The sequence below is a fragment of the Sander vitreus genome, chromosome 14, assembly GCF_031162955.1.
Source record: "Sander vitreus isolate 19-12246 chromosome 14, sanVit1, whole genome shotgun sequence".
In the NCBI taxonomy this organism is placed as follows: Eukaryota; Metazoa; Chordata; class Actinopteri; order Perciformes; family Percidae; genus Sander; species Sander vitreus.
In genome coordinates this window covers 16,265,578-16,278,162 of record NC_135868.1, presented here as the reverse complement: position 1 = coordinate 16,278,162, position 12,585 = coordinate 16,265,578, and the positions used below count along the sequence as shown (strand labels likewise).

General features: G+C 39.8%; 1 protein-coding gene across 4 annotated transcripts in view; it reads left to right on the top strand.

Moving 5' to 3' along the window:
• Window positions 1–12,585, top strand: part of LOC144528422 (uncharacterized) — a 43,567-nt gene that overhangs the window by 24,761 nt on the left and 6,221 nt on the right. For 3 of the 4 annotated variants that reach the window (XM_078266975.1, XM_078266973.1, XM_078266976.1), the window contains 14 exons: window positions 40–114; window positions 437–570; window positions 2,410–2,511; window positions 2,655–2,712; window positions 2,863–2,963; window positions 7,239–8,091; window positions 8,191–8,312; window positions 8,401–8,523; window positions 8,655–8,712; window positions 9,757–9,891; window positions 10,097–10,189; window positions 10,283–10,459; window positions 10,688–10,951; window positions 12,492–12,566. In XM_078266975.1, the coding sequence (XP_078123101.1) occupies window positions 40–114; window positions 437–570; window positions 2,410–2,511; window positions 2,655–2,712; window positions 2,863–2,963; window positions 7,239–8,091; window positions 8,191–8,312; window positions 8,401–8,523; window positions 8,655–8,712; window positions 9,757–9,891; window positions 10,097–10,189; window positions 10,283–10,459; window positions 10,688–10,951; window positions 12,492–12,566 (2,370 nt within the window). The remainder of the gene's footprint in view (window positions 1–39; window positions 115–436; window positions 571–2,409; window positions 2,512–2,654; window positions 2,713–2,862; window positions 2,964–7,238; window positions 8,092–8,190; window positions 8,313–8,400; window positions 8,524–8,654; window positions 8,713–9,756; window positions 9,892–10,096; window positions 10,190–10,282; window positions 10,460–10,687; window positions 10,952–12,491; window positions 12,567–12,585) is intronic. The other variant, XM_078266974.1, reaches the window with a different exon arrangement.

Genomic DNA, 12,585 nt, shown 5'->3' with positions numbered 1-12,585 from the left:
TGGAAGATTTTTTTTCTATGAAAATGTTTGTTGTTACAGCATCTTCTAACGTGAACTACCAACAAGATCAATTGTGGCAGTATGTCAAGAGGAAGAGCCGAGATCCTGTGGTTGGTCAGTACCTTTTTTTTATTTTTATTTATATATATATATATATATATATATATATATATATATATATATATATATATATATATATATATATATATATATATATAAAAGAATCCATGCTGTAATGTAAAAGTCTTGTGTGGTATTGTAGGATACTTGGTCAGTTTGGTCTACTGTTAATGTTGTTTTACTGATAACTGATCATATTTTGATTTACCATAACATTTTATTGTTTTACGTTTGCTTGAGCTTCGTTCATTTTCTAAAATGTCTATCCAGGGAGGAGATTTCTTACGCAATATTAATAGTTAACAATATCTTCTAGGCTTAAGTGCACTTCTTGAATGCCATTGCGATGAGCGTGACCCCATCTACTTTTGTGAGTGCTGCTCTCTGAAAATCCCAGAAAAGGACATCGTCACCCATATTACCGGACCCTACCACCACCAGCTCTACCTGGTAAATGTTAAAGGATGGGTTTGGGTTGTTTTGAGTCCATTTTAATGGACTTCTCATATGACATATGTACATTGAAAGGCGTAATGGTCATTGTAATCCTTCCTCCTCTCCATACTGGCCATGAAGAGATCCCTTCATAGAGCGAAGAAGTGGGGGACAAAATCCACAGTGCTCGTTCTGTGCATAAAAGCGTGCCAAGTTAGCCAAGTCCGAAAAAAAAAAAGGTTAAGTTGAATCAGAGTGGTAGAGACGTTTTTAAAATAGTTGATATATTATAATATTAGAACATCGTAGCTTGCTACTACAACGCAACAGCTAACTTACTTTCATAGCTTACCATAGTCATTTAACATCTTCATTACCCATCAGAATGTTTTCTAGGGGCCGTATTACAGAAACTTCATTACTTGCAGATCCTTTCCTAAGGATCATTCCTACTACTTTCATAGTTTAACTTGTTTATTTCATATGGCTGCTTTTTTAAATTGCTTTTACACAACCAACGAAATGTCGACTGCAGACCCTAACGATGTGTTTTGGTTTGATGGAGAAACGATACCAGAGATGTCGCACACACAGTGACTTCAGACATGACCTGAGACTTTTTCTCGAAAGACTTCAGACTCGACTCTGTAGTGGACTTGTGAACAATCTTTATTTTTAGGAAACGTCTGATGAGCTTAATTGTTATTCCCCCTACTGCATAACCTTTAACATAGCTACTTAACATGTAATACATGACATGCGCTCGGCTACACGGGAGAGAAGACAACAAACATGACAGGACGTTCACTATAAGCTAACAAGTGAGGGACAAGGACTGCAAATTAGCGGAGGCTAGACGTCCTAAAAACTCTCGCATCTCTCACGTTTGGTTGTGATGTTATAGGTAATGTCCCTGATAAAGAAACAATAAATAAAACAATTGAGTATTTAGGATTTCCTAACCTGAGATAAAAAGTTAGTTCCCAATTTGGAATTACAGAAGCAAATCCTAATTTAGACTCTTCCCATCTTGACTTAAGATTTAAAGCGCCCATATTATGCTCATTTTCAGGTTCATAATTGTATTTTAAGGTACCAGAATAGGTTTACATGGTTTAATTTTCAAAAAACACCATATTTTTGTTGTACTGCACAGCTCTCTCTCACTGCTGCAGATCCTCTTTTCAGCTGGTCTCTGTTTTAGCTACAGAGTGAGACCTCTTTTCTTCTTCTGTACTATCTTTGATTGCACTCGCACATGCGCAGTAGCTCAGATGTAGATCATGTCAGCTAGCTAGCTCCATAGACAGTAAAAGAGATGCTGTTTCTCCAACTTCGGTCAGTTACAAGGCTGGATTAGCTGTGAGACTTCTAAATGAGGGCGCACATGTAAGTAGTTCTTTTGTAGATTATGGTGAACTTGTGTGTGTTGTAGCAGTGCTTTGCTATTGTGAACGAGGTAGCATGCGAGCATTAGCGTTAGCATGCTAATGCTACGAGCTAACGGTTGTGGTTAGCCAGCTCGTTCCGGCTTGTGACATCACAAGCCGTGCCGATTTTGAACAGCTCACCTGGAGACTGAAGGCAGGACACATTCAGAAACCGTATCTCACTCAAAACAGCATGCATGGATTTTTTTCAATGTTTGTATGCGTGTGGAAGCACCAGAGACCCAAAAGAACACCCCAAATCCCAGAAAGTGTTTTGTTTTTTTCATAATATGGGCACTTTAAGATTGGAATTTTCTTTAATACGGCAGGTATTTAGTTTTTACCATATTCACTACATGTATATATAAACATGTGATCAGTTTTGTAGTAGTAATGTCTTCTGACAGAGCGTTTCTGACATTAGGGGTTACAGAGACTCCCATCCCCACCGTTGACTCACCAGAGGGAGGAGATCAGACGTTCGGCTGCTTTGTTTGAACAAGAAAATGGATATGGAGAGGCTCAGGTTTGGTCCTTGTTCTTTCATTTGTGGAAAATTGTTATAACTGTCACTTCATAACTGAGATAGAAAATAGAACCATTTTCCTTTGGCCAGCCCTGGATAATGTATAACAACGTTTTTACCAATTGTTGATGTCTGGACTCCAGGTTGTTGATCTGGATGAGGAGATTTACAATATCCTCTCAAAGCAAAGCTTTAAATCAGGTAAGGTTACATCCTTCCTTAATTCTGAGACTGTTTTTTTTTTCTTGTTTTCATAGTAGTTTTGGTTGAAGCTAATTCATTTCAATTAACAGGTGAATACGAAAGTCACAAGCTTTACTGTACAGTATTTCTTCTGTATCATCTACACAGCCATACAGTCAGTGAAGGCATTTCGGGATCAGCAGCACAGTGGGCGTGAACTTCCTGTGGACACCTCAGTCACCCTTGATGCTGAAAATGAGCTCTGTCAGGTCAGACGATTTGGCATTATACAACACGTAGATCAACCAGGCAATCTCATTGGCCAACTAGACATTGAGATAGTGATCAAATCAGAATGACGGCACACCATGCTCAACACTATAAATATTCCTCTGGCATTTCCATGGCAACACTGTAACTTCCAGAGTTGAATCAAAAACGTTTTTTGAAATGTTTTTATTCATGAAAATCATCATTCATCATTTTTTTTTTTTTTTTTTTCTTCGAGATTTTAGTTTGAGAAGCTTGGATTACACTGATTACCCTAAAAGAGGCTTTAGAATGTTTAAAGCGTAACTCTTGTCAAAATGCAACCTAGGGTCTTTTTGAGAATGTACCAAAGAGTCAAACTTGCTAGTCAAAAGTAGTCGATCTCCGAATGCAACTTAACAGGGAGCAGAGTAAAGATGGAAAGCTCCTAAAGCTTAGTTCCATATAAATGCACGGATAATTCTTTGTTTTGTCATTAGTGAAAAACAATATTGACCTTGTAGTTGAAAAAGGAGCCTCATATAAGAATGACATTTCCTCCTATGGAGTCCGTTCATTCGCATTCGGAGGTCGACACTTTTTGACTGGCAAAGATGGCTGCGAGCGGAAACCACAACAGCTCAAGGGGGTAAGCCTCTCTCCACAACGCATACCTCCTATGGCGCCATTTTGATGCTACCTAGCCCTCACCCGCCGTTAGCTTTCCATTGACTGCCATTCATTTTAAACGTCACTTTGACAGCGAATAACTTTACATCTGAAGCATTTAAAGACTTTATTTGTCCATTGTTTATTTCTAAAGAAACACAACAATGTATAAAAGGCTCCATTACCTTGTACCTCACGTTACGGCTCGTAGCAGACGTTTTTTTGTAAAAATAGGCTAACGATTGTGTCATAATCACGCGACTTACTGTCGCACAGTAGAGGAATTACCGTACAGTACAGGAGAAGCGTGCAGGCAGTTTTGACTTACATTAGCTGTTTAAGTGTAATTACTAATATTAACTAGCATTTAGTTAGCAATAATTAGCCTGTGCCTATGTTATCTCCTTACATATACCTACGCTCTCCGTCTCTGCAAGATTGGGAATAATTGAGATTTCTCTTGGCACAGCTACCAGAAGACTTCCAACTTTCAGACACGTTGCTCACGGCACATTTACGTCTTCAAGCTCAGTTGGAGGCTGCGCAGTGTAGTATCTCGAAGGGGGGAAATAAGTTTAAAATTCTGTTATAAAGCTCAAATGTGCTGAGTCATCATGAGCACTGTGGTAGTGAAGTAGGTTTAATAACTTATCTCTGTGGCGTGATTTTTTTTTTTTGGAGGTGATGTTCTGTGTGGTGCGCTGTGATTGGTGGCTGAGTGGGTTCAATGACTGTGTAGTGTCGGAGGCCCTCAAATGGACTCTGACCTTTACTTTGCCAACTCGCATCTTTTTATGTTATCTAACATGTTACCTAAACATATCCCTTATAACCCTGTTCTCGATGCAGCAAGACAGTGTGTCCATCGGCTGTGTACTCTCCCGGTCTGCAGGGCTTGTAATTGGTGCTGAAAACTTGCTATATACAATCAAGTCAGTGTCAGTGAATTTCTCTTCAGACACATCATCACATCATCGCTACTTAAAGATACCACAGCAGTAACGCTCAGCCCTTACCGGAAAAGTGCTTCTAATTCACTTCACTGGTCTCCATTGAAATCTATGGGATCAATTAGTCAATTTCTTTAACTGTCTATGCAACAGCTAAGTGAGTTGTTCAAAACCTTTCTTTTTAGTAAACTCTGTGTACACAAACAATGTTCTCAATGCTCGAGTTCATGTGTAGAGCCCCTGGTGATACTTCGAGCAAAGTTTCATGTGTCGAGCCTTCTTAGTGTTTTAAAAATAGTGATTTTTGACACGATCATAGTAGTGCCCCTAGCACTCCCATTCAAAAGGCCATTTGACCGAAAGACGAAATTACGGTAAATCTTAAAAGTGGCGTTTCAGTCCTAATTATGCTTTTAAACTAAAGTTTGACTCTAAAATAAGGCTGCACGATATTTTGTTTAATCGTCTACATCTCGATGTGCGCAAGCGAGAAACTCACATCGCAGGACGTTGCGATCAGGGTTCAAAATTTTTTCGTCCACCAGCCGAATGGCTATTCAATGTTCAAATTTCACCAGCCACTCAATAGAGTACCGTTGTTGTTTTTTGGCTGGTGAGTGTAGCAAATCTACCAGCCACTTATTTTACCAGCATTTGGCTAGTAGATGGTGCTAATTTGGAACCCTGGTTGCGATGTTGACGCTAAAACTTTTTTGCTGCTTGATAGAAAAGGAAACTTTCACCGTTCTCCTTTTTACATGATTGTTACCGGCCGACCCTTCCCCTTTAATACAGGTGGTCATGTGACGTAACGTTAGTCCGACGGGGTTTGTTATGGGAAGTGAGGCTCTCCGTGTGTAGAAAAGTACCGTAACGGTAGGCTTCCACACAGCGAAACACCTCGCGAATTTCGGCCAGCGAAGTTTTGACTCGGGGGGGCGTGGTTGCGAAAACAACACGCAACAGAATCATAGACGGTTACATAAACAGAACACCGGCTGCTAGGCAGCTAGCAGAGAGGGTAGAAGCTAGTTTGCTAGCAAGCTATCGTTGCTATCGTAGCTTGTGAAATTAACCACTCGTGTCATAGGCATGAGGCTCTCCGTCAATTTAATGATCTTCCGTTCATGTTTTCAAACGAATTCTTTTTTTAAAAACACTTCAATGGTATAGTTCAGTGTTATGTTTATTGTTGTGTGTGTGGGGGGGGTGATTCCCCATCACCTGCCAGTCCCTTTTTAAATAGCCAGGGTACGAGGCTACATTTTTCTTGAATGTGTTACAAAGTATATTCTGTTCATATTATGTTCTCTTCATATGTTCTGAGATTGTATGCTGCGTTATGCACAAATCAAATGGCCTCCCGCCATTTTGCAGTTCATGTGTAGTATCTGGAGAGACGACCGACCTGATCTTCAAAAATTGTCGCTCCCCCGTTCTGCTGTTCAAACATGGTATTTATCTGTGCATTTATGTAACATAAGACGTGGTATGTTCCCATACTCCGTGAGACAGATATCCTGTAGGCCCCACCAAAGGTCATAGGTTAACTGTGCCTTAAGTTGTTGTTCCGCTATAGAATGACAGAATACATAACTTCTAGACAGATATTTATCATGGCCCTTTCCTGTTATTCTCTTCAGACCCAACATCTCAACTTTTTCACGTATAGGGCCTCTTTACATGTTAATACATCATTCTGACCTTCTACCTAGATCAATAACACCTCTTCCACACATCGGCAACGCAGCACTGCAACTAAAGATACAGCACATGCTATGAATACATTAATTTATACGGAACCCTACCGTAAGCGGCAGCTGCCACTGACACAGTAATGCACATATATTTCCATGGGTAGTGAAGCTACAGTAGTCAGTGTTTTTATGTTCGCTGCAAAGACTAACTAAATCACCTGATTAATGCAACGTAATCACGACATCTCCCTGCCACTTTTCTGGAGCCGCGACGCTGGAAACGTACTAATCTACAACAGCAGTCTGTGTCTGATATATCGTAATGTACACTGATTTAAGTGCTCTTGGATACACAGTTTGATGCAAGTGTGTGACATGCAGGTCTGCATGCACAGCAAACAATCAATGTTGATAAATGTATCAAACAACCAAAGCAGTTGACTACAACCTGACATTTAGAGGAAGCAACATGCATGCATTATTGATTTCATTCACTTTAGCCTAGATTGATAGTATTCTATGAATGCAATGGTGTCGTGTCAGTCAACCAGTGTATTTAACCATCTAATTTCCCTCTCCAAAATCACTTCAGAAGAGTAATCACAGCGCTTACTTGCTTTGGTTTTTATAAAGCATTAAAAGTTCAACAAAGACTGGTTCACATAAGAACATTTCCTTTTTCTTTTCTATGTAGATGCACTCCCCTACAAAATCACCCCAGTAATTGAGAATGATTTAGTATTTAGTCTTTTTTTCATAACCTAATATATTTTGCAGGAAAAAAAAAATATTGTCATTTTTTTCCAATATCGTGCAGGCCTATAGGGAAATACGTTTGAACCCAAACCACTGCATGATGAGCTGATGAAACGAATAACAAGGAAATGCAGCTTCATGTCAGCCTGATTAGTTGTGTAGCTCTTTGACAGCTGAAAAATAAGCGGTGTACTTAATATGGTTGTTTCATTTAATTTCAAAGGTGGTGAAGATGGAAATTGATGAGGCAGGAACCCCCCTGACTGTTTCAAGAAGTAGTGAGGTCAAAACCGAATTAACTTCAAACACAACCATTGGACCATTACAAAAATTAACCACTTCCAAATTGAGGGGGCCATCTCCAACTACAGCAAATCTGGATTCTGCTGTAACTAACTCCACCATAACCATGACGGCCATCTCCAAGCTTCCAGTCAAAACTTCCAACTCTACTCCAGACACCACCAAATCGACAGCACCCATCTCCAAACTCTCAGCCGCCACCTACAGCTGTACTACAGCCACCAACAAATTGAGACAAACTGCCAACGAATGTACAGCAACCACCTCTAAATGTACAGCATCCTCCTCCACCCATAGTGCCACCATCTCAAGCACAACCTCAACCACAAAATCTGCAACATTGTCCAAACCACCGGAAAGAACTGGAGCTGCAGCCAAAGTTCCAGGGACTTCATATAAAGCTGCCAATGCCTCTAACATGGAATCCACAATATTGCCTGAAGCTGCCTTCAGAACTGCACCTGTCTCTAAAATGGAAAATGTCTCGAAAAAATCTGAAAATGCATCCATAACTGTGGTCACATCTCAAATTATGATGAAATCTGTAGCCCCTGCTAGAATGACTAAACCATCAGTTAAATGTGTAAACACTCAAGCCTCTGTCAAGGTTGCACATATAAGGAATTCTGTGGGATCAACTGTTGATGTTGCATCAAAGATTCATAAGAGTAAGGCACCTGCAGCTCCCCACCTGCACGCCAGGTCTGAAAATAAGAATCCACTACATACCTCTGCAAGTAAGACAAAGCCAAAGGAAACCTCTCCTAGAGTTGGTAAGTATTATTTTTACAGGAACAATTACTCAGTAAGTCTCTATGAATTGGTCTCTTTTTGGTTTAATCAGAGGTTTGCATTGTTTCTTTACTTTATAGGCTTAGACCAGCTGATTGTAGTGAGATGTGGAGAAAGAAAGCGAGTCTACTGTCAGCTGTGTTCAGTCATGTTGACGAGTTCCAGTCACCCAATGGAATTCATCCACCAGTTTAACTATGTGGTACGTGCTGGCTGTAGAAAATGTATGTAGCTTGTAAAGCAGGGCAGTATTACAGATGCTAACTGTGTGCCCTTAATGATCTTACTAGAAAAAGCAGCACCCTGGGTGGAATGCCACGAAAGACAAGTCAATCGAGCTGCGGAGCAAATTGGCCAAGATAGTGAGTCACATGGCTGAGGTTGAGAAAGATGTAGGATCCTCATCCAATAAGGTGACACATTCAAAATCACCCAAAATTGACAGTCTGTGTGGTTGTTAATCTGCTTTAAGGGTGTGATGCAGTGTGTACAAAAATGATGGCTTTTAATTGTATGAGTGTTTTTGTGCCTTACTTTCTGCTAGGAAGTGGAGTTGAAGATTGAGGAGTACAAAGAGCTGGCAGATCTTCCAGTGGTCGAAGGTAAAGATATTCTAGTAACTCACCAAAACATGACTTACAATGTAAAAAAAAAAAATAACAAAGCGCCCTCTGCTGTTTGTTGAACTGTTCAGCAATCTTAGCAGAGAACTGTCTGAGGAATTATCCCTGCAAAAGTACAATACTGTAGATGTTTATTTTTATCTAGAGAAAAACCCTTTTATTGTAAAACTATAATATAAAGTATATCTGTAAGTTAAAGAAAATTGTTTGGAATTGAAGAGAATCATTAAAAGCATCCAGTTGTATACATGTATGTATAAATAAATAAATATGAAACAAAAACAAGTTCCTAAGCATAATGAGGTTTTAGTTGGAGAGGGAATTCCATGTGTTTATTGGTAAGAAAATAACTAAGTATCAGAGTAGCACTCAAGCAGAGGGAAGAGGTTTGTAAATGTTCATCAGGTGAAGAAGCAATCAGTCAATCAGGCCACAAGTTGATCTCAGTTTCAAGGTGGTTTATTGAACACATAATATCCCTGAATCTGCCCTACCAAAATGAAGGCACCGTTATATAGCCTAGGTAAATATATGGAAAATACATATGCGATAAACATTAGTTTCTTTGTTCACATTGAAAAACATGTCATCAGAGATATATGATAGTTATTGTGTTTAGCTTTCCTAAACGGTGGCATCTGCCGTTCTACATCTGTTCTCACACATCCGTATAATGGACATGCTGGACTCTTATACCCCTTTTCCACCAAAGTTTGCGTGTATATGTGGGGTTTTTAAACACAGGTTAACCTGAAAATAGTCGATAGACTCCTTTCCCGTGGTCAGTAGACGAGTATGCCTATCTGTAAGATCTGATTGGCTTAAAAAAATGTATGGTCTGATATGATAATGATGTGTTCCGTCTTTAGCATACACCATGTAATTTCATACCATATCAACTGCCTCTATTTACAGTCTTTTGTATCCAGATGAGCGGAGTCACAGTAATCATACCTGAATAAATGATAAATCATTCATGCCAGTTTATATTCACAATTGTCTTAATTATATCTTGATTTTCAGCTATTGAAAGGCTGAAAGAGAAATTGGAACTGCGAGACTCGCAGGTCTTACCACCCCCCACAGCCAGTACTGCGCAGGTTTTGAGAACGCAAATTCCTTCCGCCAGTCCATATGAAGCTTCAAGCCCAGATGACGGTAACTTCAGGTGTCCTTTCTAAGCACCATTTTAAGTTTAAAAATGTATCTATTTTTAATCCACATGGATTTTTGTTGTGGCCCCATCTGAATTTTATTCTGAATTTGAGAAACCCATGTCTTTGGAATGTTATTAGAAGACCTGTGAATGAGGCCCAGAAGTGTGTAATTATATTAAACCAATCACTGCAATTTTGTCTCTCAGAGATGTACATGCAACAGGAAGAAAAACGTTCTGATAACCAATCGGAGCAGGAAAAAAAACATGAGCTCAAGGCACTATTGATCCAGATTCCAGGTGAAAACCCACACGCCTACACACAAGATTGGTTCCAGAGACTCTCCTCTTATAAAATTCACACTTTTTGATATATTGCTGTTCTTCATTCAGAAATTGAATCCAGTTCAAAAGAGGAAGGAACTCTTACTGTGGGTCAGTCGGACAGAGCTCAGAGCGTAAAGAGTTCAGAGCCAGAAGCTAATGACACAATTTCAGACCAGCTTCATTTGTGGCCGATCTTGAATAAAAATGAGCCCAAACCTAGCATTCAAGACGCAGGCATTGCAGGTATGTTGGTTGTGTGTCATACTCATGACTCACTCATATTTGAAGTCACTATTATCATTTGCTATTTGTGTATTATTTTGTAAAATTAACCAATTGTAGATTCCACTGTTCATACATTTAAATATACAGTGTCTTGTCATTGTTAGTCCTTGCAATCATGCTATTGTTATGTTTTCTCTTCCTTCTCATTTACACAAATCCACCATCTCACTCATCCCTGCCTCCCAGCAGTCCAAATGCAGAAGCCTCAGGGTGCCGCTGACTCCACGGGCAGGTTTGCCCAAACCTTTGATCCCGAGAAGAGACAACAGCAGGAGAGAAGTGATCCAAAGTTACAGGACACGTGGAAGATGCTGGAAGGCTCTCAGGAAACATCACTTGTAAAATTCTTCAACCAGGACCCGCCCTCTTATGCTACAACGGTGAATACAGAACAACAGAACCAACTAAGGCCCAGCGAGAAAGCAGAACGTGTATCAAAACACTCACAAGGTAGGTGTTAAACGTACAATATCTTATTTGAAAGCCGGTAGTGGTCTCTCAAATGAAATCTATAAGAAAAGACGCAGTTTGGTGATGTCATGAAGTAGCGTGCGGTCAGGGGAGTTGTCCTCACCACCACTGCAGTCGGCTTCTCCCGGTTAGGATTCCGGGATCCAAATTATCCACAGAGGTCTCCCCTTGATGTATGTAGCTTGAGATACCTTTTAGATCCAGACTAAAATCCTTTGTCTGGTTAAAAATATAGTTAAAGGCTGAAATACAAAGTTGGTGTGCAAAGGCCTTAATGGACCTTTACCTTGAATGAAATTACATAATCACACATTTTTCCAACAATTTTCAAACCCGAGAAATGCACATCTCAACAGAATTAGAGATGCACCGATTACAATTTTCTAGGCCGATTCAGATTTTTCATTGAGTTTGACCAGCCGATACCGATTTTAGCCGATTTCATATTTTCTAACCACTTTACAGCACACACAAATATTTATTTTCTATCTTTTCTTTAATGGAACATTTTACATTTTGCATAGAACATAGATCATTTTTTGACTAGATAATGGATCACTATAAAATAGAACTATATAAATTACTCCTGGTGTGGGAAATTCACACACATCTAAAGTGCAATGTTATGGAAGAACCTCAATTTCCTTCTTTTGACATCCAATATCCAACTTAAAAAAAAAAAAAAAAAAAAAAAAAAAATTAAAATAAATATATTCTTGCAGTATAAAGATATAACAGGCCTGTTTGAACGTCAGTAACGTTACCTGAAAACAGCGTGTAGTTCCTTTTCTAGCTTAGTTTGCTTTATTTGTCATTGTGCATAAATATGAACAATGCCGTTGCTGTCAACAGGCGTATCTGCTAACATTGGCTACCGGCGGTTACCTCGGAACAATCCAGCAAATAGACGGTACCCTAGAGTGCCGTTACCTGCAACAGATGCGTCACCGCTCATTTTGCACACAGTTTGAGGGAAGATTTCTACGTTTTTTTTAATGTTGGTTTTGAGCGGTATGCATCCCCACTAACCTGGAAAGCGTTTTAAATAGTGACGTTTATACGGCATGTCGGAGTAATGCAGCACCTCCAGCGGGGCGTCAGAGGCAGAGGGACCGCAGCGTTCGCTAACGTTAGCTTCTTGTCTCATCTGGGGTCTGATAAACAGTAAATTCATCAAAGTCAGTGTGCCCAAAGCTATTTTCCGATAAACTGTAGTTTAGAGAGCGAGCGAGAGAGAGAGACTCTGCAGAGCCGTGTATAATTACGACTTTATGACATTTCATAAACGGCTGATTGAGCGGCGGTGCGCTGATGTTGCGCGATGTTAGATTAATCATGCGGCGCCCGAGTGCATTTGACCGGCATGAAATCAGCATATGTCAGACATATGCACAGGTGCACAGGTCACGTGAAAATCGGCCAAATCCGGTCACCAGCCAGTCAATTGGTACATCTCTAAACAAAATATATAACATAGGTGTAGTCATTTTTGGACAATAATTTTGTATGATTTTCACAGGGAAAAGTGCACGGAGCTGCAGTAATTTGTCTACATACTTGAGGGTGTTGGAATATGACCTTGAACCAATCATAGGTAGGGTGTGTTTCCTTCC